At 52.1% G+C, this 21,182-nt stretch overlaps 5 protein-coding genes across 8 annotated transcripts; 3 read left to right on the forward strand and 2 right to left on the reverse strand.

Annotated features, from left to right (window-relative positions):
• The first annotated feature begins 495 nt into the window (after nucleotides 1-495).
• LRRN4CL (LRRN4 C-terminal like) lies at nucleotides 496-2,650 on the forward strand. The gene is made up of 2 exons (XM_080817557.1): nucleotides 496-585; nucleotides 1,153-2,650. The coding sequence occupies exon 2, from the start codon at nucleotides 1,158-1,160 to the stop codon at nucleotides 1,869-1,871; it is 714 nt and encodes a 237-aa protein (XP_080673683.1). The 5' UTR covers nucleotides 496-585; nucleotides 1,153-1,157; the 3' UTR covers nucleotides 1,872-2,650.
• A 2,052-nt stretch (nucleotides 2,651-4,702) lies between these two features.
• Nucleotides 4,703-7,498, forward strand: UBXN1 (UBX domain protein 1). Of its 2 annotated transcripts, none has more exons than XM_080817634.1 (10): nucleotides 4,703-4,933; nucleotides 5,042-5,129; nucleotides 5,269-5,322; nucleotides 5,413-5,519; nucleotides 5,604-5,673; nucleotides 5,909-6,100; nucleotides 6,195-6,246; nucleotides 6,395-6,508; nucleotides 7,002-7,194; nucleotides 7,358-7,498. In XM_080817634.1, the coding sequence occupies exons 2-10, from the start codon at nucleotides 5,071-5,073 to the stop codon at nucleotides 7,405-7,407; spliced, it is 891 nt and encodes a 296-aa protein (XP_080673760.1). In that variant the 5' UTR covers nucleotides 4,703-4,933; nucleotides 5,042-5,070; the 3' UTR covers nucleotides 7,408-7,498. The 2 variants fall into 2 exon arrangements, with proteins under 2 accessions (XP_080673760.1, XP_080673761.1); XM_080817635.1 differs by having other exon boundaries at nucleotides 4,895-4,933; nucleotides 5,413-5,507.
• Nucleotides 7,499-9,340: 1,842 nt separating this feature from the next.
• Nucleotides 9,341-11,130, reverse strand: UQCC3 (ubiquinol-cytochrome c reductase complex assembly factor 3). Its single transcript, XM_080817708.1, has 2 exons — nucleotides 10,911-11,130; nucleotides 9,341-10,822 (listed from the first exon to the last, which is right to left on the reverse strand). The coding sequence occupies exons 1-2, from the start codon at nucleotides 11,028-11,030 to the stop codon at nucleotides 10,673-10,675; spliced, it is 270 nt and encodes an 89-aa protein (XP_080673834.1). The 5' UTR covers nucleotides 11,031-11,130; the 3' UTR covers nucleotides 9,341-10,672.
• A 2,636-nt stretch (nucleotides 11,131-13,766) lies between these two features.
• On the reverse strand, nucleotides 13,767-17,045 carry CSKMT (citrate synthase lysine methyltransferase). 3 transcript variants are annotated; one of them, XM_080816090.1, is made up of 4 exons: nucleotides 16,476-17,045; nucleotides 16,100-16,190; nucleotides 15,876-16,007; nucleotides 13,767-15,793 (listed from the first exon to the last, which is right to left on the reverse strand). In XM_080816090.1, the coding sequence occupies exons 3-4, from the start codon at nucleotides 15,940-15,942 to the stop codon at nucleotides 15,060-15,062; spliced, it is 801 nt and encodes a 266-aa protein (XP_080672216.1). In that variant the 5' UTR covers nucleotides 15,943-16,007; nucleotides 16,100-16,190; nucleotides 16,476-17,045; the 3' UTR covers nucleotides 13,767-15,059. The 3 variants fall into 3 exon arrangements, with proteins under 3 accessions (XP_080672216.1, XP_080672218.1, XP_080672217.1); XM_080816092.1 differs by having other exon boundaries at nucleotides 13,773-15,715; XM_080816091.1 differs by lacking the exon at nucleotides 16,476-17,045 and having other exon boundaries at nucleotides 13,773-15,793; nucleotides 16,100-16,450.
• LOC308350616 (uncharacterized protein C11orf98) lies at nucleotides 16,587-19,489 on the forward strand. The gene is made up of 4 exons (XM_080816093.1): nucleotides 16,587-16,676; nucleotides 16,823-16,947; nucleotides 18,959-19,056; nucleotides 19,141-19,489. Exons 1-4 carry the CDS (start codon nucleotides 16,638-16,640, stop codon nucleotides 19,248-19,250), a joined length of 372 nt encoding a protein of 123 aa, XP_080672219.1. The 5' UTR covers nucleotides 16,587-16,637; the 3' UTR covers nucleotides 19,251-19,489.
• Nucleotides 19,490-21,182: the final 1,693 nt, after the last annotated feature.

Here is a 21,182-nt window from a genome sequence, read left to right on the forward strand (position 1 = left end):
GGAGAGCCAGGCCGCATCATTCCGGCCTCTGCACCCCTCCCTTTCTCTGTCCATTGGGAGGCAGAAGACAGGAAATGACTGCCATGGATGTGGTATGATTTTTACCAAAACAGCATTTTGTAGCCCAGGCCCCATGCTGCCACAGCTGTTTTCTTCTCTGAGACCAGACAGGTGGTCCTCTCTCCTCTGCGCCCCCTCCTCATCCCTCCACATAGCTTCAGCCTTGTGATTCTCAGCTCCTGGCTGCCTTCCACATTCCACTCCCATCTCCGAACCCAGGCATCCTGGCCTCCAGATGAAACAGCTGCTGTGACTCCCGTCTCCCCCCCCCCCCAATCCCTGGCCCCGTGACTCAGGCTCTCTGAAGGGACCGGCCGCTTCTTGGCATTCACCGGGGAAGGGGGGTGGAGGGGGCCTGGCGGGAGGGGGGGCCTAGGTGGTGACATCACAGTGGAAGGGTATAAAAGCTTCGAGCCAAAACAGAATTGAAATTGAGGACACTGACAAAACCTGCCCGCAAGCCTGTGCTCCCGGGGTCGCCCCAGACTCACGCCCACAGACCACTGGTGGGAGATTTGCACCGCGGTGAGACCTCCCGGCTAGTGAGGGGCTGCTGGGGCCCAGGGAAGAGGGGGGAGGTGGGGTGGGCAGGAACTGGAGCTCTTTCAACAGGTGGGGAGGATGCCGAGGTCCTTAAGGGTCCCCCTCTATTTCATCTCTTCCGTCTCATTTCTGTCACTTTCGGGTTTTTTGCGTGTGTCGCTGACTGACAATTGTTTTACCGAGATCTTTTCTTTGGGTGGCCGCTGGGAAGTTTTCCACCTTTCTTCCCCAGGCTGAGTAAATCATTTCCTCTTCTTTTCCCCTCCAGAACTTCATTTATTCATTAACCATTTCTGGGCCTTCACCCATTGCTGGTCACACCCCCATCTCGCGGGCAGCCCAAGTGTGCCCCCCTCCCCCCGAAACCAAGTCCACAGCCGGTTCAGAAGTTGGTTGACAAATAAGTGTGTCTGCCTCCTTCCCTCCTCTTTTCTGTTCTCTCCTTGGCCCCCGCTGTGTGTCCCTGTCCCCAGAGGTTTCGTTGAGGGAGCGGGCCTAGGAGGCGTGCGGTCTGGGCAGTCTTTACCTCTCCACCTCCCTCCCTTCCAGACTCCATGCCGGGCTCTCCCTGCCTTCTGTGTCTCCTGGCTGTCACCTTCTCCTTAGCTCCCAGAACGCGGCCCTTGGCCCCTCAAGATCTTATGGAAGAGGAGGAAGATGAGACGTCCCGGCCACCCCTGCCGCCTGTCCTCTGTGACTATGACAGCTGCCGGCACCTGCAGGTGCCATGCAAGGAGCTGCAGAGGGCTGGGCCCAGAGCCTGCATGTGCCCTGGGCTCTCCAGCCCTGCCCAGCCACCTGCCCCGCCGCGCCTGGGAGAAGTGCACGTGGTGGCCGAGGACGGGAGCGCAGTGGTGCACTGGTGTGCTCCCTCCTCGCCGGTCCACCAGTACTGGTTGCTGCTTTGGGAAGACAGTGGGGCCACCTGGAAGGGGCCCCCGCTCAACTCCACGGTCCGCAGAGCAGAACTGAAAGGACTGAAGCCTGGGGGAGATTATGTCGTTTGCGTGGTGGCTGCCAACGGGGCTGGAGAAAGCAGTGTGCCTGGGGCAGGTGGGGAGAGCCTCGAGGGGGTGGGTGGCCCGACTTTCGGGCCCTGCGGCAGGCTGGCCGTGCCCCCCAGGCCCGTTACCCTGGTGCACACAGCCATCGGGGTGGGCACGGTGCTGGCTCTGCTGACCTGCTTAGCTCTGGTCTGGCATTTCTGCTTGCGTGAGCGCTGGGGCTGCCCCCACCGGCCGGCCTCCCAGCCCGCAGCAGGGCTCTGAACTAGCCTGGGGGGGTCTCTTGGGGCCCAGCTGAACCCCGGCTTGGAGAGGAGAGCTTAGCCTGGGTTCCCTGGGAGGAGGCTGCTGCTGCTGCTGCCCTGAGCAGCCCTGGGCGGGGGGGCCTGTTGGGGGGGATGTGTGGGGAGTAGAAGGCCAGGAGCCTGAGGCCCTATCTGAGTCTCAGTGCTCAGCCCCAGAACTTGTTCAGGTCCCAGACTTTCCGTCCTGCTCCAGCCTCAGGTTCTGAAAGGAGCAGAGAGGGGTGGCAACCTTTTCCTTAAAGGACCAGATGGTAAATAACGTAGGCTTTGCAGTTCCAGATGATTAAAATCAAAGATAAAACGTTAGGTACCTCTATAGCCACGGAACCGCGTAAAAACGTAAAAACCATTCTTAGCTCATGGGCCTTTCCTTTTCAGATCAGGCCCCAGCCCTGTGAGGCCTGTTGGCTGCAGTGAGCTGATCCCAATCCCCATCATATACCCTCAAAAGTGCCCTGTCACATTGGTGGCTTTGGTGGGCTTTTGAGAACAATTGGGGAGTTTGGGGCAAGACTACTCCCTCTTTCACCTTTCATTTGGATATTGAAGGTGGGCACCCCTGAGCCAGAGTCCACCTGCATCTGAAGTGGGTGGAGATGAATGACTGACATGGGGTGGAGAACCATGCTGTCTGGGGCATTTCCCAAATCCAAGGATTTCCCCCACTTTCCCTCAATCTGTGTCTGTTGTATATCCGCTGTACCAACATTAAAGGAAATATAAAAGGAAGACATTTTCATCTTTCCTGACCCTTTTCATTTCCCTGTCCGCATACCTATGTCTCAGAGTTAGCGTATACTTTCAAATTTATCTTTAAATTAACTGGATGTAGGGGCGCCTGGGTGACTCAGTCAGTTGAGTGTCCGACTCTTGGTTTCCGCTCAGGTCATGATCTCAGGGCTGTGAGATCAAGCCCCGTGCCAGGCTCTGAGCTGGGCATGGAGCCTGCCTGAGATTCTTTCTCCCTCTGTCTCTCCCCCATCCCGGGAAATAAATAAAACCTTTAAAAAATAAAAAATAGGGGCACCTGGGTGACTCAGTGGGTTAAAGCCTCAGCCTTCGGCTCAGGTCATGATCTCAGGGGTCTGGGGTTGAGCCCCACATGAGGCTCCTTGCTCAGCGGGGAGCTTGCCTCTCCCTCTCTGCCCTACTCCCCTGCTCATGTTCTGTCTCTCTCAAAATGAATAAATAAAAAAAAATCTTAAAAAAAAAAAAAGACGTGGTACTATACAATTAAGGATTTTTTTTTTAATCATTGGACCTCAGGATACATTTGAAATATATGTGTTCTCGGGGTGCCTGGTTGGCTCAGTGGGTTAAGCCTCTGCCTTCGGCTCAGGTCATGATCTCAGGGTCCTGGGATGGTGCCCAGCTTTGGGCTCTCTGCTCAGCAGGGACCCTGCTTCCCTCTCTCTCTCTCTGCCTGCCTCTCTGCCTACTTGTGATCTCTCTCTCTCTCAAATAAAATCTTAAAAAAAGAGAATATATGTGTTCTCTCTAATACGCTTGCCATACTGTAGTGAATACTGTGTCCCTGTTTTTTTGCTTCCTGCATTTCCTCAGCATTTATTCGTTTACAAACGAGGGGCCCCGTCTCTCATTATTCAAGACGTGCTCTGCGTATTCTCATTAACTCTTCACAGTCTTTCAAAAGATAGGATCACCTGGGAGGAGATGAGAAATTTGAAGTTCTAAATGGTTTGAAGCTACAGGTAAGGAGTTGAGTTAGGATGCCCGACTCCAAAGCAGGTGCTCTTCACTCCATGATGGAAAGGCAACCCAGCATAGTGGTTTAGTGACTGCATACCGCATGGTTGTGGATCCTAGCTTGGCTACTTATCAGCTTTGTGACCTTATCTCCTTTTTCTGTGTTTCCCGTGACTAATAATAGCATAATCGTATAGGTTGTTGTGATGATTGAATAGGCCTTAGTCACATAAGTCTCTAGTGGAGCTGGGACGTGCAAAGGGGATGGTCAAAGCAGGATTCCTTTAGAAAGCAAATCTTGGGTCCCGTCTCCCAAATGACTGGGAGGTAAGCAGTCCCACAGAAGAGGTGGGACATACCAGGCAGAGGGACTATTAGGTGCAAAGGGCCTGGAAGAGCAGGAGGGTCTGTTTTGCAACGGGCACAAGTTAGCAGCAAATGGTGGGAGATGAGACGACGCACTAGCCACGTTTCCATGGTACAGTCTTTTTTTTTTAAAGGTTTTATTTATTCGACAGACAGAGATGACAAGTAGGCAGAGAGACAGGCAGAAAGAGGAGAGAGTAGAGAGGCAGCTGAGTAGAGAGCCGGATGCGGGGCTCAATCCCAGGACCCCGGGATCACGACCTGAGCAGAAGGCAGAGGCTTTAACCCACTGAGCCACCCAGGCGCCCCTCCATGGTACAGTCTTGCCAGGCACCGAAGGCAATGCTTAGTTAGTCTCACTTTTCCAGAGAGGGCTCTAAACAAACAAACAACAAATAAAAAGGAGGAAACCAGCCTACTAGCACTTAAATTTCATCCTAAGTGACTGGGGTGTCATGGGGAATTTTTAAGCAGGGAGGTGATGACAGGATCGGATAATTGTGTTCTGCCAAGATGCCTTTGTCAGTGGGTCGGAGGATGGCTCAGTTCCCCGGAGAGGATGAGCTGGTCAAAGACCGTGTACATTTATTTCTATGGCTCCTCATCAACATTGCCAAATAGCATTCCAACTGGTCGACGGCTTGTTACATTCCGCCCACGGGTTTCAGGGCCGCACCCCCCTTCTTCCCCACCGCCGCCGGGCGTGCCAGCTTGGCTGCGGGGCTGGGGAGAGTTGGTAGGGGGCGGGCGGTGCGCCTAAGGATTCGCGAGTCGGACGCACCGCCCCCCCCCGCCCGCGCCGGGTCCAGGCGGCTGGGTCCGGCCGGTACTTTCTGGCCCTCGGCGGCACCCGTCCACGCCCGCCCCCACGTGACCCAAACAGATCCGGGCACTTCCGTTTCCCCTCGGCTTTCTTCTCGGCGGTGTCCGCTGAGGGTCCAGAGCCGGGTAAGTGAGAGAGCGCCCAGCTGGGGCGTCGGGGGCGGGGCCGCGCGCGGGCCGGGGGCACCCCGCGCTGACTCCCCGCCCTGCGCCCTCCTTCTCGCCCTCCCTCAGATCCCCGCGGAAGCGGTGGTGGCGGCGCCATGGCGGAGCTGACGGCTCTGGAGAGTCTCATCGAGATGGGCTTCCCCAGGGGACGCGCGTAAGGCAGCCCCCCAAACCCTGGCCCGCGGGGATCGCGGACCTGTCTGGCCTTTCCCCTAGCTTGGCCTCAGGCTGCACGCCCCAGCCTGACCAGCACCATGGCTCGCGGGTGCTATTCACGGTGTTTCTGCCCCCAGGGAGAAGGCTCTGGCCCTCACAGGGAACCAGGGCATCGAGGCTGCAATGGACTGGTGAGCGCTCCGATGGGGTGGCAGGGGCCTGGGGGACTTCTGGGAGGGCCAGCGTCCGTGTTAACCTCCTTCCCGACTTTCCCCCGCCAGGTTGATGGAGCACGAAGACGACCCCGATGTAGACGAGCCGCTAGCGACCCCCCTTGGACATGTCCTGGGAAGGGAACCCACCTCCCCGGAGCAAGGTGGCCCTGAAGGTCCTGACTGAGGAACACAGTGTTGGTTATTCACGAGGGCTTGAGGAGGATGGACGGGCAGTAACACTGATTGCTTGTTTGTAGGAACGGGCTCTGCTGCTGGAGAAGGCAAACCCGTTCTGAGTGAAGAAGAGAGACAGGAACAGACTAAGAGGTATAGTAAGGAACAGTGTCACATTCCTGAGGGTCACCTTCCACCTGTCCACAATACACAACTCTGATGAAAGACCCTGGAACTTAACACTCTTCCTCTGTCCTGTCTTGGCGATTTCTTTTTTGTTTCTGTCATCTCTCTTTGGAGCGTGTTCCCGTATTTCCTTTTGAATCCGTCCTAAACTCGCCTCGATCTGTGTCCATCTCTTTTGAGCTCTTTCTTTTCTGCAACATAGGATGTTGGAGCTGGTGGCCCAGAAGCAGCGGGAGAGGGAAGAGAGAGAGGAGCGAGAGGCTTTGGAGCGGGAACGGCAGCGCAGGAAACAAGGGCAAGAGTTGTCAGCTGCTCGACAGCGGCTTCAGGAAGATGAGATGCGCCGGGCTGCTGAGGAGCGGAGGAGGGAAAAGGCTGAAGAGTTAGCAGCCAGGTCTGGGTGATGCGGCTGTTGGCTAACAGATGAGACGGGAAGCTAGGTTTGGTTTGTCAACATCTGACCTACTCTCTTCCTGTCTGCTTTCCAGACAGAGAGTCCGGGAAAAGATTGAGAGAGACAAAGCAGAGAGAGCCAAGAAGGTAGGTGATTGGGAAGACACAGGGGTAAAGAAGTAGGTGGGCTAGTCGAAAAAATTCCCTTTCTTAGCTTCAGAGGGAAAGGATAGGCATACGATGTTCCTCTTACGAGTGGGTGGAAGCCTGATCAGTGTTTTCCTTTTTTTTCCAGTATGGTGGGAGTGTGGGTTCTCGGCCTTCTCCACCAACAGAGCCAGGTCCTGTTCCCTCCTCTCCCAGCCAGGAGCCTCCCACCAAGCGGGAATATGACCAGTGTCGCATACAGGTACTGATTCTCATTCTTGTCTTGCTTCTGGGACCCCCTTCGTTGGCCTGTAAGACACCTGGCTCAGAGCTTTATTCAGTTAGGTTCTCTTTGCCAAACCTTTTCCTTCTTTGTGAGTGACTTTTGAAATCCTATCTCTTCTACTTTTGGAAAGATTTCAAACGTCTCTTGACCCAGTCTTAATTTAAATCCGTACCTCCGTCTTACTCAGCGGTTACCTTTTTAGTTGTTCATGTTTCCACTTAGTTTATTACACGGCTACTGGCGTGGCGGGCTATTTAGGTATTTTTGTATGAACTTATCCTTGTGTTTGTTAAACTGTGAGAAAGCTGCAGCATTACAGCCTTAGGGAAGCAGAGAAGTGGTGGTTCATCGGCTGCTCCAGATAGTGATTATGCTGCTTCAGCCTCTCGATGCAGTTCTTGTTTTCCTTATTTGGGCACCACACTCAGTTTTGATGCTCACAACGCTGCATTTCTCGCTTGCCCTCCAGGTCAGGCTGCCAGATGGGACCTCACTGACCCAGACGTTCCGGGCACGGGAACAGCTGGCAGCTGTGAGGCTCTACGTGGAGCTCCACCGCGGGGAAGAACCTGGGGGAGGGCAGGACCCTGTGCAGTTGCTCAGTGGCTTCCCCCGGCGGGCCTTCTCCGAGGCGGACATGGAACGGCCTCTGCAGGAGCTGGGTATGACACCTGGGACCAGGAACAGGGGTTGGGGAGGGGGGAGGGGATGCCTGAGAAAGGAAGGAATGCCAGAAGAGACTTGGAGGAGATGGCGTGAGGCCAGAAATTTGGGGGGCAAAAGGCAAGGATCTTTGTGGTCAAAGCTGTCTTCTTCAATCTTCAGGACTTGTGCCTTCTGCTGTCCTCATTGTGGCCAAGAAATGTCCCAGCTGAGAGGCCTTTGTCCCACCATCCCTCTCTGACCTCTTCATCTTTGATAAAGCACTGACATCTCCTTCCTAATAAATAGACCGTGAGTTCTGTATGTGCCTGACTCCTTCCTGAATGGCTGGGAGGGACGCTACTGAGGCAGAGGAAGAACCCAAAGGGAAGGCATTTAGGATAGGCCCTATATCTTGACGTTTTTATCGTTCTTTTTTTTTTTAAGATTTTATTTATTTTTGTGACAGAGAGAATGAGCATGGGGGAGAGGCAGAGGTAGAAGCAGACTCCCTAATGAGCAGCCAGTCTAATGAGGGTATCGATTCCAGGATCCTGGAATCATGACCTGAGCCAAGGGCAGACAGTTAACCGACTGAGCCACCCAGGTGCTCCTTTTTTTTTTTTTTTTAAATATTTTATTTGTCAGAGAGAGAGAGAGCGAGCGAGCACAGACAGAGTGGCAGGCAGAGGCAGAGGGAGAAGCAGGCTCCCTGCTGAGCAAGGAGCCCGATGTGGGACTCGATCCCAGGACTCTGGGATCACGACCTGAGTCTAAGGCAGACGCTTAACCAACTGAGCCACCCAGGCGTCCCCCAGGTGCTCCTTTTTAAAGACTTTTTTATGTATTCATTTTGAGAGAGAGAGCAAGAAAATGAGCAGGGGAGGGGACAGGGGCAGAGGGAGAGGCAGGCTCCCTACTCCTGTCCCAGGACCCTGAGATCACAACCTGAGTTGAAGGCAGACATTTAAAGATTTTATTTATTTGACAGACAGAGATCACAAGTAGGCAAAGAGGCAGGCAGAGAGAGAGAGACAGGGAAGCAGGCTCCTTGCTGAGCAGAGAGCCGGATGTGGGGCTCGATCCCAGGACCCTGGGATCATGACCTGAGCCAAAGGCAGAGGCTTTAACCCACTGAGCCACCCAGGTGCCCCTCAACTAAAGCTTCTAACAAACTTGGTAACAATATCTGGGTCTTTTTATTTGCTTGGGAAGTTGAGAGGGGAGAATTGTTGGGGTTAGGGGAGTACAATGGATAGCACTCTTTGCTCCTATAGGTAAAAAGCAGTGCATAGGCCTGAAATCCTTATTCCTATGCCTTGACTTTTTTTTTGTTTCTTTCGGCACCGTCCACCTGCCCCTGCCTTGACTTCTTGAAGCAGCCTAGTTACCTCTTTAGTAAAATAAGGACGATAGTACCTGTTAATACAGATTGTTATGGATGTTACATAATGGTGATGGGGGGGCTTTAGCACACTGCCTGGCACCTAATAAGTTTCCAGTAACTATTAGCTACTAAAAGGGTAATTAAAAAAAAAAAACAGATTTTTATTTAAGACAGAACATGAGCAAGGGGGAGGGCAGAAACAGGCCCGATCCTAGGACCCTGGGATCATGACCTGAGCTGAAGGCAGAGGCTTAACAGACTGAGCCATCCAGGCACCCCTAAAAGGGTAATTTTTTTTTAATGTAGCCATTCACAAATGACCAGAGGAGCAATGCAGTGACCTTTGCAAGTGCATTTCCTCCTCACTAAAAAGCACTGAGTACTTAATATGCACCACAGTTTTAACTGCTGTATTAACTAAGATAAAAAGGCAGTTACCTGGGAATAGGTACAAGTATTCCCTTTAAGAGACTGCGACACCAAAGCACGTGGCTTGCTGAAACCAATACAGGTAACCAATAGCAGAACCTAAGCATACCTGGGGAAGCCTGACTCGAGGGCTCAGGCTCTCAACCTCCAGGCTCCTGGCTCCTAGCCCCTCAGTGTTGCTGATCCCCTCACCCTAATGCTTTCTCAAAGAGCTGCTAACCTTTCCCCTCTCATTCCCAGGCTCAGAAAGAGGCCACAATTAAACTGAAGATCACACATAACATGTTTGGACCTCAGTGTTACCAAGCTGTACTTACTGTTCTGGCCTTTTTTCTTTCTTTTTTTTTCTTCAGTTGAAATCTTGCTTGGAACCATAGGATGTAAGATAGACATCAGGGGTACTTGGGTGGCTCAGCTGGTTAAGGGTCTCTTAGCTTTGGCTCAGGTCATGATCTTAAGGTTGTGAGATTGAGTCCCCCCACCTCCCACCATCTGCACTGAGCAGGGAGTCTGCTTATGACTCCCTCTCGCCCTCCCCACCAGAGTTTTTCAAATAATTTTTTTTTATTATTAAAGATTTTATTTACTTGTCAGAGAGAGAACACAAGCAGAGGGAGCAGCAGGCAGAGGGAGAAGGATGCAGGACTCAATCCCAGGACCCCGGGATTATGACCTGAGCTGAAGGCAGACGCTTAATTGAGCCCCCAGGCGTCCCTCAAATAAATCTTAAAAAAAAAAAACAAAACAAAACAAAAACAAAAAAACCCCAACACAGACAACAGGGAGTGAATTTGTTGACTTGGATGTGGGGTGTGACCCAAATGCCAGCTTTATTTCCTTACTTCAGTGGCATCTGCAAGAGAGCCATGACTGGATTCAGAGACTGAACTACCTTGAAATCCTTGGAAGGGGAAACCCTCCCCTACCTTTGTTGAAGTGATGCTCTGTGCTAAGCAAGGCACTTTACATTTCCAAGTTAATCTTTACAACAACCTTCAAGATACTCACCACCTTTTATGAAATAGCACTGAGGCTCAGAAAGGTTTTGTAATACACAGGACTTTAATCAAGATCTGTCTGACTCAAAGCACGCTCCTTTCACTCAGCAAACTGGCCTCCAACGGTTCGGTAGCCCCAGAAAGCATCACCGCACATGCTAAATACCAACAGCCCCTCTCCAACCTCACCCAAAGTGTCCTCCATGGGCATCTACTGCTACAGGATTTTCCAGAATAGTTCTGATTTCGAGAATGTCTCCTGGTTATCACCAAAAGGCCACTCAGACCACATGACCTGGCTTGTGTTTGGAAAACGTGGTCGTTGCAGGGCCGGTGGGACCCACAGTCATCCGCGTTCCCTACGCGGATCCCCAGAACACTCTAGACACAGGCGTCAGACCGCAGGGCTCACTGACCGGTCGGAGGAACGTGATTTATTGGTTCCTTCAGTTGGCCACATCCCACGCCCTGGCCGCGACGCAGCACGGGAAAGCGCTATCAGTGCAGCGTCTGCGGGTGGAGGCAGGACGTGCTCACCCGCAGCGGCTCCCGGGGCCTCAAGGAGGCCTGGGCGAGGCATCCCGGGTCCGGACTCCCTACCCGGCCTACGGGGGAGAAAGGCCGCGCGGGACTCCTGCGCGGGAGCAAGGTGCCAGCGCCCACGAGGGAGGTCCGGGCTCGGGCTCACGCTGACCTTCCGCCGCCGCCGACCATCCAGTTCTTCCTCCAGGCCACGTTCTCCTGCGTGGTCGCTGCCTCCTGCAGAGTGGCCAGCACTAACTCTTTGGTCCTGGTCGCCTCGTCCCTGCGCCGCGGGTCCTGCTCGGGTATCTCCTGCGGGCAGGAAGGTTCGCCGTCCTGACCCCCCAGCCCGGGGCTCTCCGCCCGCCCGCCCCACCTCGCACCCCCCAGTTACTCCCACCTTCAGCATCGCCTGCTTCTGCTCCTCTCCCGGGGTCACGAGGACAAAGAGCGCGGAGCCCACGCCAGCCCCCGCGCCCAGAAGGGCACCCACGATCAGCGCTTTGCGCAAAGTCTCCATGGCCGACCGCGCGACGGGCGAGGGCCCCTCTGGAGCTTTCGCCGCCAGGGAAGCCGTCCACGGCGTCTCACCGCCTCCTGCGCGGGCTAGAGCGGCCCGCAGCGGAGACCATAGAGAAGGGGCCGGGCTAGAGAGGGCCTGGTCGGCCTAAAGCGCTTGGGTCTGAAAGGGCCGGTTTAGCTGGGGAAGTTGAGCGTGTCCCGAAGCGTTGGCATCGAGGGCCGAGCTCTGGACTCATCGTCAGAAAATTCAAAGCGGGATTGCTAAGGGGAGAGTGCGTGTCGGCCTGGTTGCTGTGGGGTTTGCAGTTGCCCAGTTCTGAAATTTCCAGGTCGATTCTGTGCTCTGTAGTTACCTACAATGATTTGTGCGTTTTCAGAACAGAACGTACTGGACAGCCAGATGCTTACACACATCAATCTCTTCACCCCCTCCAAATTCCCTCAATTTATGAACAAACACCCAAAGTCAAGTGTACTGGGTGGGAAAAAATGCTTTTTAATTTTATTTTTAAGTAACGTTCACACCCAATGTGGGGCTCGAACTCACCACCCGGAGATCATGAGCGGCGGGCTCCACCGCTGGAGCCAGCCAAGCGCCCCTGTTAAACTTGTTAAAAGTAAATTTGTTGGAAGCGCCTGGGTGGTTCAGTCAGTTAAGCATCTGCCTTTAAGGGCTCAGGTCATGATCTCAGGCTTCTGGGATGGAGCCCCACATGGGGCTTCCCGGCTCAACTGGGGTCAGCTTCTCCCTCTCCCTCTGCCCCTCCCCACTGCTCCTGCTCTCTCTCTCAAATAAGTAAATAAAATCTTTTATAAAAAAGAGTAAATGTGCTGTTTTTCTCATCATGGTATATACCCTTGCACCCGCCCCCCGTCACCCCCTCTGAATTTGGAGTAACATACTGAGTTCTAGTTTGGAAAAGAAAGCACCTTTTAGGTGGGTAACTCTGGGCAAGTCATTCAAGTTTTTGTCCCCTGTTTTCTGCATCAGAAAAGAGGGCTAATGACAGAATCTATCTCATAGTTTTAGGATAATTAAATGAGATTATATGTAAGGCATTTAACATTGTTCCTGTCAAATTGTTAACACCATATAAATATTTGTTAAATAAGACACAAAGAAACATGTCAAATCGGGAGAGCCGGGAACCAAAGGAATCAAGAAATTTCAAGTTTGTTGGCAAAGCTCTTCACTCACAGGGCTTTCGTACAGATGCCCTTGTTGACCCCTACCCCTCCCGCTTTTCCCGGTTGTCACCCAGAGAGCGAGGAGACATATTCCCATACTCCTCCAGGGAGGAGGTATTCCTCCACCTCTTGGGATTTTCCCCTCCCCTGGAAAGCCCATAATCTCCTAGCTTTTCATTCTCTTCTCAGAAGTGATTAAGGGGCCTGGCTCCAAAGATTAAAGGAGCAGTCTCTAGAGTGTACTGAGCAGGGGTACTCCACTTTGAGTTCAACCACTCCACGCTCCAAGGATTTGCACCCATGGCCCTTGTGCCAGGGAGCAGCAAGGATAGGCCTTGGCCTAGAGATCGCCCAGGCTCCTCCCAGAGCCCAGAAAGTCCTCGGCTGATGAACCCTCTGCGGATGGACAGAGGAGAAATTGTCAGGGTTGAAGGTCACCAGGATGCTCAGGTTAGTACTTCCCCCCCTCCCCTGTGCTCCGGCTGCTGGCTCATCCTTCCACTTGGTCCAAGCACCCTGCTATCCCGATTCAGGCTGTCTCTCAAAAGACCCCCCTGCCCTCCATTGTGGTGGAAGCCTCTGAGGTGAGTGAAGACAGCGGGGAGTTTGGCTGGCCGCATGACGAGCTGTTGCTGCTCACTGATGAGGAAGAGGAGGCCGAGGTCTTCTTCCAGGACCAAAGCGAAGAGCCAGGTGAGGGAGGCAGCTGCTCCAGTGCAGCCATTGTGATGGGGATGTTCTGGGCAGGACTGAGATGGAAAACTTACTTGTGTCCCCGTACAGGCAAACAGTAGGTGCTTAGGAAATGGACCAGAAAAGGAGTAGAGGTGGAGAGGAATTCAAAGTGTCTGGCCAAGTTGAACCTTAGAGGGAAGTTCTGATGTCAGATGGGTGATGACTTTTAATTATTTTTAATTGCTTAAAATATTCACAGTTTGGGGTGCCTGGGTGGCTCAGTCAGTTAAGTATCTGCCTTCAGCTCATGATCCCAGGGTCCTGGGATCCAGTCCTGCACCAGGCTCCTTGCTCAGCGGGGAGCCTACTTCTCCCCTGCCTGCTGCTCCCCCTGCTTGTCTTACTCTCCCCCCTGCCCCCCTCTGTGTCAAATAAATAAAATCTTAACCCACTGAACCACCCAGGTGCCCCCAAATAAATAAAATCTTTAAAAAAAAGTTCACATTGTTTGTTGTGGGGGAAAAAAATAAATTTATCCTAAATCAACTACCCAGAGATAAGTTACATTTTGGATGCCTTACCTTTTTTTTTTTTTTTTTAAGATTTTATTTATTTATTTGACAGAGATCACAAGTAGGCAGAGAGGGAGGCAGAGGTGGGGAGGGGGCCAGGGGGATGGGGAGGCAGGCTCCCCGCTGAGCAGAGAGCCCAATGCGGGCTCCATCCCAGGACCCTGTGATCATGACCTGAGCCAGATGATTAACGGATTCAGCCACCCAGGCTGCCCTGAAATTAGCTTCTTAATTATAGTTGCTATATTACTTTTTCTAATAACAAAAAACACACAAATTTGTTTCATCTTTTTTTTTTTAAAGACTTTATTTATTTGACAGAGAGAGATCAAAAGCAGGCAGAGAGGCAGGGAGAGAGGGGGAAGCAGGACCCCCACCGAGCAGAGAGCACGATGTGGGGCTTGACCCCAGAACCCTGAGATCATGACCCAAGCCAAAGGCAGAGGCCCAACCCACTGAGCCACCCAGGTGCCCCTGTTTCATATTTCAAAGTCAGTAATAGGGCTGCCCGGGTGGCTCAGTCGTTAAGCATCTGCCTTCAGCTCACCCTCTCTTGCTATCTGTCATAAATAAATAAAATCTTAAAACTAAGTAAATAAGTAACATTTTTAAAAAGTCAGTAATAGATCAGAAATATGTTTCACCCTTAATGGGCTCTTCCAACTGCTCTTTCCCCCAGGCTGGACTTGGAGCCCACTGGACCCCAGATCTCCCTTAAGAACCTTTAACCCAGAACTTGGCTGGGGGCAGGAATACGGAGAACAAGAGGTCTCCTGGATTCCTGAGGACACAGACTATCATGAAGCCTCTAGCTCCTGTCCTCTGTGGAAGCCAGCAGCAGGCTCCCATGTTTGTCAAAGCTGTTTTGTGGAATATTCACATCTCCTGCCTCCCAGAAGCTTTGAGGGTAAGTCTCCTGCGGTCTCCCTCAACATTTCGGTGATTTGTTGAGGCCGTTCTGTGGTTCTTTCAGTCTTCCCCTTCTATAGGCGAGGCCACTGGGTCACACGAGTCAGTCAGTACTGGGATTTGGATTAAGAACGCCTCGATTAAAAAACTCCTCTAATGGGGGCGCCCAGGTGGCTCAGTCGGTTAAGCATCCGACTCGGTTTCAGTTCAGGTCATGATCTCAGGGTTTTACGATGGAGCCCTGATTTGGGTTCTGCACTGACCATGGAGATGGCTTGGGATTCTCCCTCTCTCTCTAGAATAAATAAATCTAAAAACAAGCAAACAAAACCCAAAGTCCTCAAAATAACCCACAAAACTCCTGTTTTTAGGAGTTCCAGTTTATTGGGGCTAGGGAATCAATCACTGTACCTTCCCTATTTAGCACCCCTCTTGTGCCTGCCATTGCTAAATGCTCCATATTTCACCCCTCATCATCTGTAATCCCCTAACTCCGGGTTATTATTCCTACCCTGCTGTCAGTTTGTGAACCAGGGGACAGAAACATTCCATACTCTGTGTACCCAACTAGTAAATGTGGAGGCCAGGCCTCAAATCCTCGCTTCCCAGCCATCTTACAAAGTTGAAAAGCTGTCCATCGCCCTCCTCACCCAATGGAAAAATTTGGGTCAGGACTGAAGGCTTTAATGAGAGCCTTGAACCAAGTAAGCAAAGTAAGTAATGCCCCCAAAAGGGCCTAGCTCCTGCACAGTCACCCTCCAGCCTGGGGACCCTTGCTCCAGGTAGGGAAGCCGCACATCAGGGTCCTCGTCTGAGAACTGAATCAGGGTCCCCTGAGGGCTTAGGACCCTGAGGCACTCTGACAGAAGCTGGTAAGCTCCCTGCGGACCACCACGGGCAACAGCATCCCAGGTGCCTTTATCCAGCACTAGCTGGAAGGAGCCTGAGGAAGCCACTGGCTCCAGGTTCTGGGCATCAGCCTGCATAAAGTGGAGTCTGGAGGCAGGATGCCCAGGACACAGGGGTGTTTGGCCTTCGCCACCTTCCAGGAGACGCTTCATGTGGGCAATAGCCACAGGAGAGAAGTCCACCCCCAGCACATCCACGGGATGTGGGCACTGGGTGTAGAGGCCTGTACACAGACTGGAGGTCCCACAGCCCACGTCCAACACCCGCAGTGGGCAGGCAGCCGCTGTCTCCTGCAGGAGCGGCAGTAGCAACCCCTGGGTTTCCTCATACCCAAAGAACCAGTCGAAGGTGGGGACGTGGCCTTTTCGGGTATCGGCATGGAGCTTATCCCAGAGGCGACGGTCGGCCAGGCAGCTACCAGCCAGGGAGCCTGTGGACACGAGTGGCGCACATGTGTCACCCACCGGCCTAGTTCCATCAAAATGCTGCAGAAACGGTGCAATGTACCCTGGGGTTTGAAGAATCACAGTTTCAGGGTCTAGACTCCCAGATCACTAAGAACCCTCCCTCCCACTGTCCACCTTCCCTACCCGCCAAAGCACGGCGCGCCCCAGCCGCCAGGGTCGCCACGTGGAGGGTTCGGCGCAGCGCGGCCATCTGGAGATCCGGCAAGGTCGGCCAGAGAGCCTTTGGCGAAATGCCGCCCGCACGCCCTCAGGAGCCTGAGGTCCAAGAGAAAAGCTGCAAATTCCGCTCTGTGGAATAACGCGTACCGCTTAACAACCACCTCGAAAAAAAGAACGCGGACACACACCTATTAGGGTACGATCGTCCTTTATTGTTTGCAACGGCAGTTAAAGAGGAGGGAACACGATAGCTCCGGCTCCAGGGGCGGTTCCAAAGACCTGAAATCAAAGGAGAAGGCGTGAGCGCACGAGGGAGGAGCCTGCAGAAGCTCCGTTCCACCACGCTTCTCGGAGGCCCTGTCCCGGCGCTTGAGGATAGAACCGGCGGACTGGATGCCGCGGGCACCGAAGACATGGCGCCGAGGGGGCCGAGCCCTTTCCCTCTGCCTCCGTACATTACGGGGACCGGGACCGCACACCCGACCCCCGCCAAGAAAAGGAGGGTGCGCAGGCCTCGCCCAGAACTCCCACCCTGGCACCCAGCTCCGCAAACCAGACGCTAACCTCTTACGTCCCCGTCCCGCGAGAGGCCGATAACCCTGCCGAGCACCTTTATATAGGCTCAGGACCCGCCCCTGAGCTGCTATTGGCTCGCGGAGGCTGAGGGGCGGGACCGACGCTGACGTTACGCAGAGCGTGTCGCGGAGTCAGGTTAGCAGCGCAGCCATGGGGCCTCCCGGCGGAAAGATCAACCGGCCCCGAACGGTGATTGTGTGGGAGCCCCGACTTCGTTTCCTCAAGCATCCTGGAGGCCTCTCATCTCTCCAGAGATGGGACCTGTGGGCTGGAGTCGCCGGGTGCGGGGTCCCGGGTCGCGACTTCCGTCTGATTAGCATCTTCCTCCCCCTTAGGAGCTGAAGAAGAAGCTGTTCAAGCGACGGCGAGTGTTGAACCGGGAGAGGAGACTGAAGCACCGGGTGGTCGGGGCTGTGATAGACGAAGGGCTGATCACGCGGCACCACCTGAAGAAGCGGGCGTGAGTGCCAGACCCTCTTCGCTTTGCTCCCGACCGAGTCCTCTTTCCCCGTCCTGCCCCCTTTCCCCGTCCTGCCGAGCTCCCCCGCAAGTATCCGCTCTGCTTTGCGTTTGCACTGACTTTTATATAAGCAGCGTTTGTGCCTCCACTCTGCTGGCCCGTCACAGGACCCGTAGCCCACAACCTCTCTGGGTCTTGGACCCCACCAAGAATGTAAGAACTGCCCACTCATACCTCCCCAGGTAACATTGTACGTCCACATGGATTTTTTTATAAATAAATTTAAAGCACACACGGGACGCCTGGGTGGCTTAGTCTGTCAAGTGTCTGCCTTCAGCTCAAGTCATGATCCTAGGGTCCTGGGATTGAGTCCTGCATCGGGCTCCTCGCTCCGCTAGAGCCTGCTGCTCCCTCTGCCTGCTGCTCCCCCTGTTTGTGCTCTCTCTCTGACAAATAAATAAGATCTTAAAAAAAAAGAAAAGAAAAGAAAAGCACATAAGTGTGCATGTACTCAATTCGCACAAAAGTACCTGTGGGATTTTGTACTTTTCAAGCCCCCGCCCCACCTCCCAGCCTTGGGGAAGACTTCCCGTCCCATTCTTCCACTGATTTTTTTCATTGTAAATACAGTTTTGTGGTATAATAAGAAATATTGGGTCTGATTCCAGGCACAGAGCTTCTAAAACCCTTACAATTTCCTGAGTGATAGGAGTGTCTATTATGGCCCCAAGAGCCCCTTTTGAGCACACCTAGGTTTATGCTAATGATAACTTAGGGTGGGGCTGGTCTCCAGAAACACCAGGTGGTGAGAAGTTTGGGAATTTAAGCTCCACCCACCTGGGAAGATGAAGTTCTGTAAAAACTCTTGAATAATAGAGATTTGACGAGCTTCCTTGTTAGTGAATGGGTGGAGGTTCAGGGAAAGTGGGGAGAGTATGGAAATGCCTGGACCTTACTCTGTGCGTTTCCTCCATTTGGCTGTTCCTGAATCTCATTCTTTTACCATAAGTAAGTAAATGCAAGTAAATGTTTCCCTGAGTTCTGTGAGCTGTTCTAGCAAATTATTGAGTCTGAGAAGGGGATCGTGAGAACCTTGTTTTATAGCTGGTCATTCAGAAGTACACCATCTGAAGTGGGGGGCAGTCTTTTGAGACTGAACCCTCAGCCTGTGGGATCTGATGCTATCTCCAGGTAGAGGTGTCAGAACTGAGTCAAATTTGTAGGATTCTCAGTCGGTGTCTGCGGAATTTGAGAATGCCTTGATGTGGGACAAGCCCCACACCTTTCTGGTGTCAGAAGTATTGAAAATAGGAGTACCTAGCTGTCTCAGTTAATAGTGCATGCAACTCTTTTTTTTTTTTTTTTTTTTTAAGATTTTATTTACTGGGGAGGCTGAGTGGCTCTGTCAGTTAATTGTCTGCCTTTGGCTCAAGTCATGATCCCAGGGTCCAGAGATGGGGTCCCACATGTGGCTCCCCGCTCCCTCTGCCAGCTGCTCCCCTGGCTTGTGCTCGCGCTCTCTCTCTCTCTGTCAAATAAGTAAATCAAAAGAAAAGAAAAAAGAAAAAAGATCATGACCTGAGCGGAAGGCAGACACTTAGTTAAGTGACTGAGCCACCCAGACGACCCGAGCATGCAACTCTTGATTTCAGGATTGTAAGTTCAAGCCCCATGTTGATTGTGGAGCCCACTTAAAACATAAAAATATTGAAAATAGAGGAGAAAAATAGCTTTCCTTTACAAGTTTCTGCCATATACCAAATTTTAACATTTAATGCTAAGTACTTTATATATGTATGGGAGTAGTACTAAGAATGTTAATGGCTAAGTGTTGGAGAGATTTAACTCACTACCTCAGAGCCCAGATTTTCTGTCTTTTTACTTGAATCCAAAGACGTTTTCAAAAAGACAAAACGAAAAGAAACCCAAAACAAAGACCTTTTCAATACCCAGAACCAACCCATGCTGATTCAGGTTAACCTGGATACCCTCGCTCCTACCACCCCTTCAGGTCCAGTGCACGTGCCAACATTACTCTCTCTGGGAAGAAGCGCAGAAAGCTCCTCCAGCAGATCCGGCTGGCCCAGAAAGAGAAAGCAGCCATGGAAGGTGAGGCCGGGTCACCGAGCGGGGGGAAGGGGGCAGCCTGGATTCCTTGGGGTTCTTCAATGCTTCCTCTTTCCTTTTGCTCAGTGGAAGCCCCCGCCAAGCCAGCCAGGACCAGTGAACCGCAGCCCAAGCGGCAAAAGAAGACGAAAGGCCCCCAGGATGTAGACATGGAGGACCTTGAAGATGAGAGCTGAGTCTCCCACCCCTTCCACCCGAAGGTTCTCAGCTGGAACCAGAAGGACTCTGGTTGTTTCAGAGGATTTGGGAGGAAGCCTTGCCCCTTTTCATTCTCCTCGGATTCCTCTTCCTTGGTGGCCTAGTGACCTGCCCTGGAGTGGTGTGTTGAGAGGAAGAGGGTGGAGAAGAGAGACTGGAGAATGGGGCTCCCTCGCAGTCAGCTCCACTTGTAATAAAGCCCTAGAGTTCTCCCGGAGAGGCGTGTGATTTAATGTGGGAACGAATGGGAATGGGCCACAGGAAGGGGGCTGTGGGCATGGAAATGAGATAATTAGGACGTGAGACCCATGGAGTTCACTTGGGCTAAGCCATGCGAAGCCAGGCTCTGTGATGTTCCCATCCCCCTAGTGGGTGACACTCCCAACTCTCCATTTCTGACAAAAATACAGATTATTACAGAGATGGTAGATGAGATAAGGGTCCTGATGTCAGCTGTGCCACTGCCTCTGTGTGACCAAGAGGAGCCAAGTCACTTTGTCATGTTTGTCTCCACTTCCTTTGGTGGATTTTATAAATATAGAATTCAGTTTTAAAGATTGATCTGGAGCGCCTGGATGGCTCAGTGGGTTAAGCCTCTGCCTTCAGCTCAGGTCATGATCTCTGGGTCCTGGGATCGAGCCCCGCGTCGGGCTCTCTACACAGCAGGGAGCCTGCTTCCCCCTCTCTCTCTCTCTGCCTGCCTCTCTGCCTACTTGTGATTTCTGTCTGTCAAATAAATAAACTCTTTATAAAAAAAGATTGATTTTAGAGTTGGAGGGGGGCAGAGGGAGAGGGGAAGCCAGCTGTCTGCTGAGTGCAGAGCCCTACAGGGGTTCTATCTCAAAACCCTGAGATCAACTCTGAGATCATGACCGGAGCGGAAACCAAGAGTCGGGTGCTTAAACCAGGTACCCCTACTGGTTATATTTTTAGTTTTATTTTAAGTAAACTCTATGCAGGCCTGGAACTCATGACCCTGAGATCAAGAGGACATGTTGTACTGAGAGCCAGTGGGGCACCCCAGGATTGTATTTCCAATAAACTGAGAACCAAGCATTATTTTTCCCATTTAACATTCAGAACTTCTGTTGCAAGCCAGGGCTGGGGTGTTTGCTTAAAGTAAAAAGCTACCTGTGTGGAGGTGTGTTCAACGGAGGAAAAGCATATTCTCTCTGTCCTGTTTAATCAGTGCAGGCTTCCTGGAAGAGGGAGGGTTTGGGCCCAGTGTTGCATCTCCCAGCCAAATTTCATATTTTGAATTTCAAACCTTCAATAAAGTTAGGAAATTAGTATAATGAACCTTTATATACGCACTCAGATTTACCAATTTTTAACATTTTTCTACACTTAACTTGTTCTATCTCTATGCACTTGCAAATGTGTATGTGTCTGTAGATTTTTTGTCTTTGCTGACTCATCTGAAAATCCATTGCAGATGAGATTTTACCCCTAAGAACATTATTCTATGTAGCCAAAATACTACTGTCACACCTAACACATTTAACATTGGATAATACTGACTTTTTCATATTTGAATTTCCTTAGTTTCAATAATATTTTTTAAGACTTTATTATTTTTTTAAGATTTTATTTGTTTATTTGACAGAGAGAGATCACAAGTAGGCAGAGAGGCAGGCAGGGAGGGGGAAGCAGGCTCCCCGCTGAGCAGAGAGCCCAACGTAGGGCTCGATCCCAGGACCCTGAGACCATGACCTGAGCCAAAGGGAGAGGCTTAACCCATTGAGCCATGCAGGTGCCCCAAGACTTTATTTTTAAGTAATCTCGACACCCAACACAGGACTCAAATCCACAACCCCAAGATCAAGAGTCACACATTCCACCGACTGAGCCAGCCAAGTGCCCCAGAAAAGACATTTTTAATATTTTGGTATACCCATTCTTCGTAATTT

The sequence above is a fragment of the Martes martes genome (assembly GCF_963455335.1).
Source record: "Martes martes genome assembly, chromosome: 10".
NCBI classification, from domain to species: Eukaryota; Metazoa; Chordata; class Mammalia; order Carnivora; family Mustelidae; genus Martes; species Martes martes.

Bases quoted from the DNA above. Each gene is read 5' to 3' on its own strand.
- LRRN4CL (XM_080817557.1), top strand. From the start codon at position 1,158: ATGCCGGGCTCTCCCTGCCTTCTGTGTCTCCTGGCTGTCACCTTCTCC.
- UBXN1 (XM_080817634.1), top strand. From the start codon at position 5,071: ATGGCGGAGCTGACGGCTCTGGAGAGTCTCATCGAGATGGGCTTCCCC. The intron at 5,323-5,412 runs GTGAGCGCTCCG...TTCCCCCGCCAG, and splicing joins ATCGAGGCTGCAATGGACTG to GTTGATGGAGCACGAAGACG. The intron at 6,101-6,194 runs GTCTGGGTGATG...TCTGCTTTCCAG, and splicing joins GCTGAAGAGTTAGCAGCCAG to ACAGAGAGTCCGGGAAAAGA.
- UQCC3 (XM_080817708.1), bottom strand. From the start codon at position 11,030: ATGGAGACTTTGCGCAAAGCGCTGATCGTGGGTGCCCTTCTGGGCGCG. The intron at 10,823-10,910 runs GTGGGAGTAACT...TCCTGCCCGCAG, and splicing joins AGAAGCAGGCGATGCTGAAG to GAGATACCCGAGCAGGACCC.
- CSKMT (XM_080816090.1), bottom strand. From the start codon at position 15,942: ATGGCCGCGCTGCGCCGAACCCTCCACGTGGCGACCCTGGCGGCTGGG. The intron at 15,794-15,875 runs GTAGGGAAGGTG...TTCAAACCCCAG, and splicing joins GGCGCGCCGTGCTTTGGCGG to GGTACATTGCACCGTTTCTG.
- LOC308350616 (XM_080816093.1), top strand. From the start codon at position 16,638: ATGGGGCCTCCCGGCGGAAAGATCAACCGGCCCCGAACG. The intron at 16,677-16,822 runs GTGATTGTGTGG...CCTCCCCCTTAG, and splicing joins AGATCAACCGGCCCCGAACG to GAGCTGAAGAAGAAGCTGTT. The intron at 19,057-19,140 runs GTGAGGCCGGGT...CCTTTTGCTCAG, and splicing joins AGAGAAAGCAGCCATGGAAG to TGGAAGCCCCCGCCAAGCCA.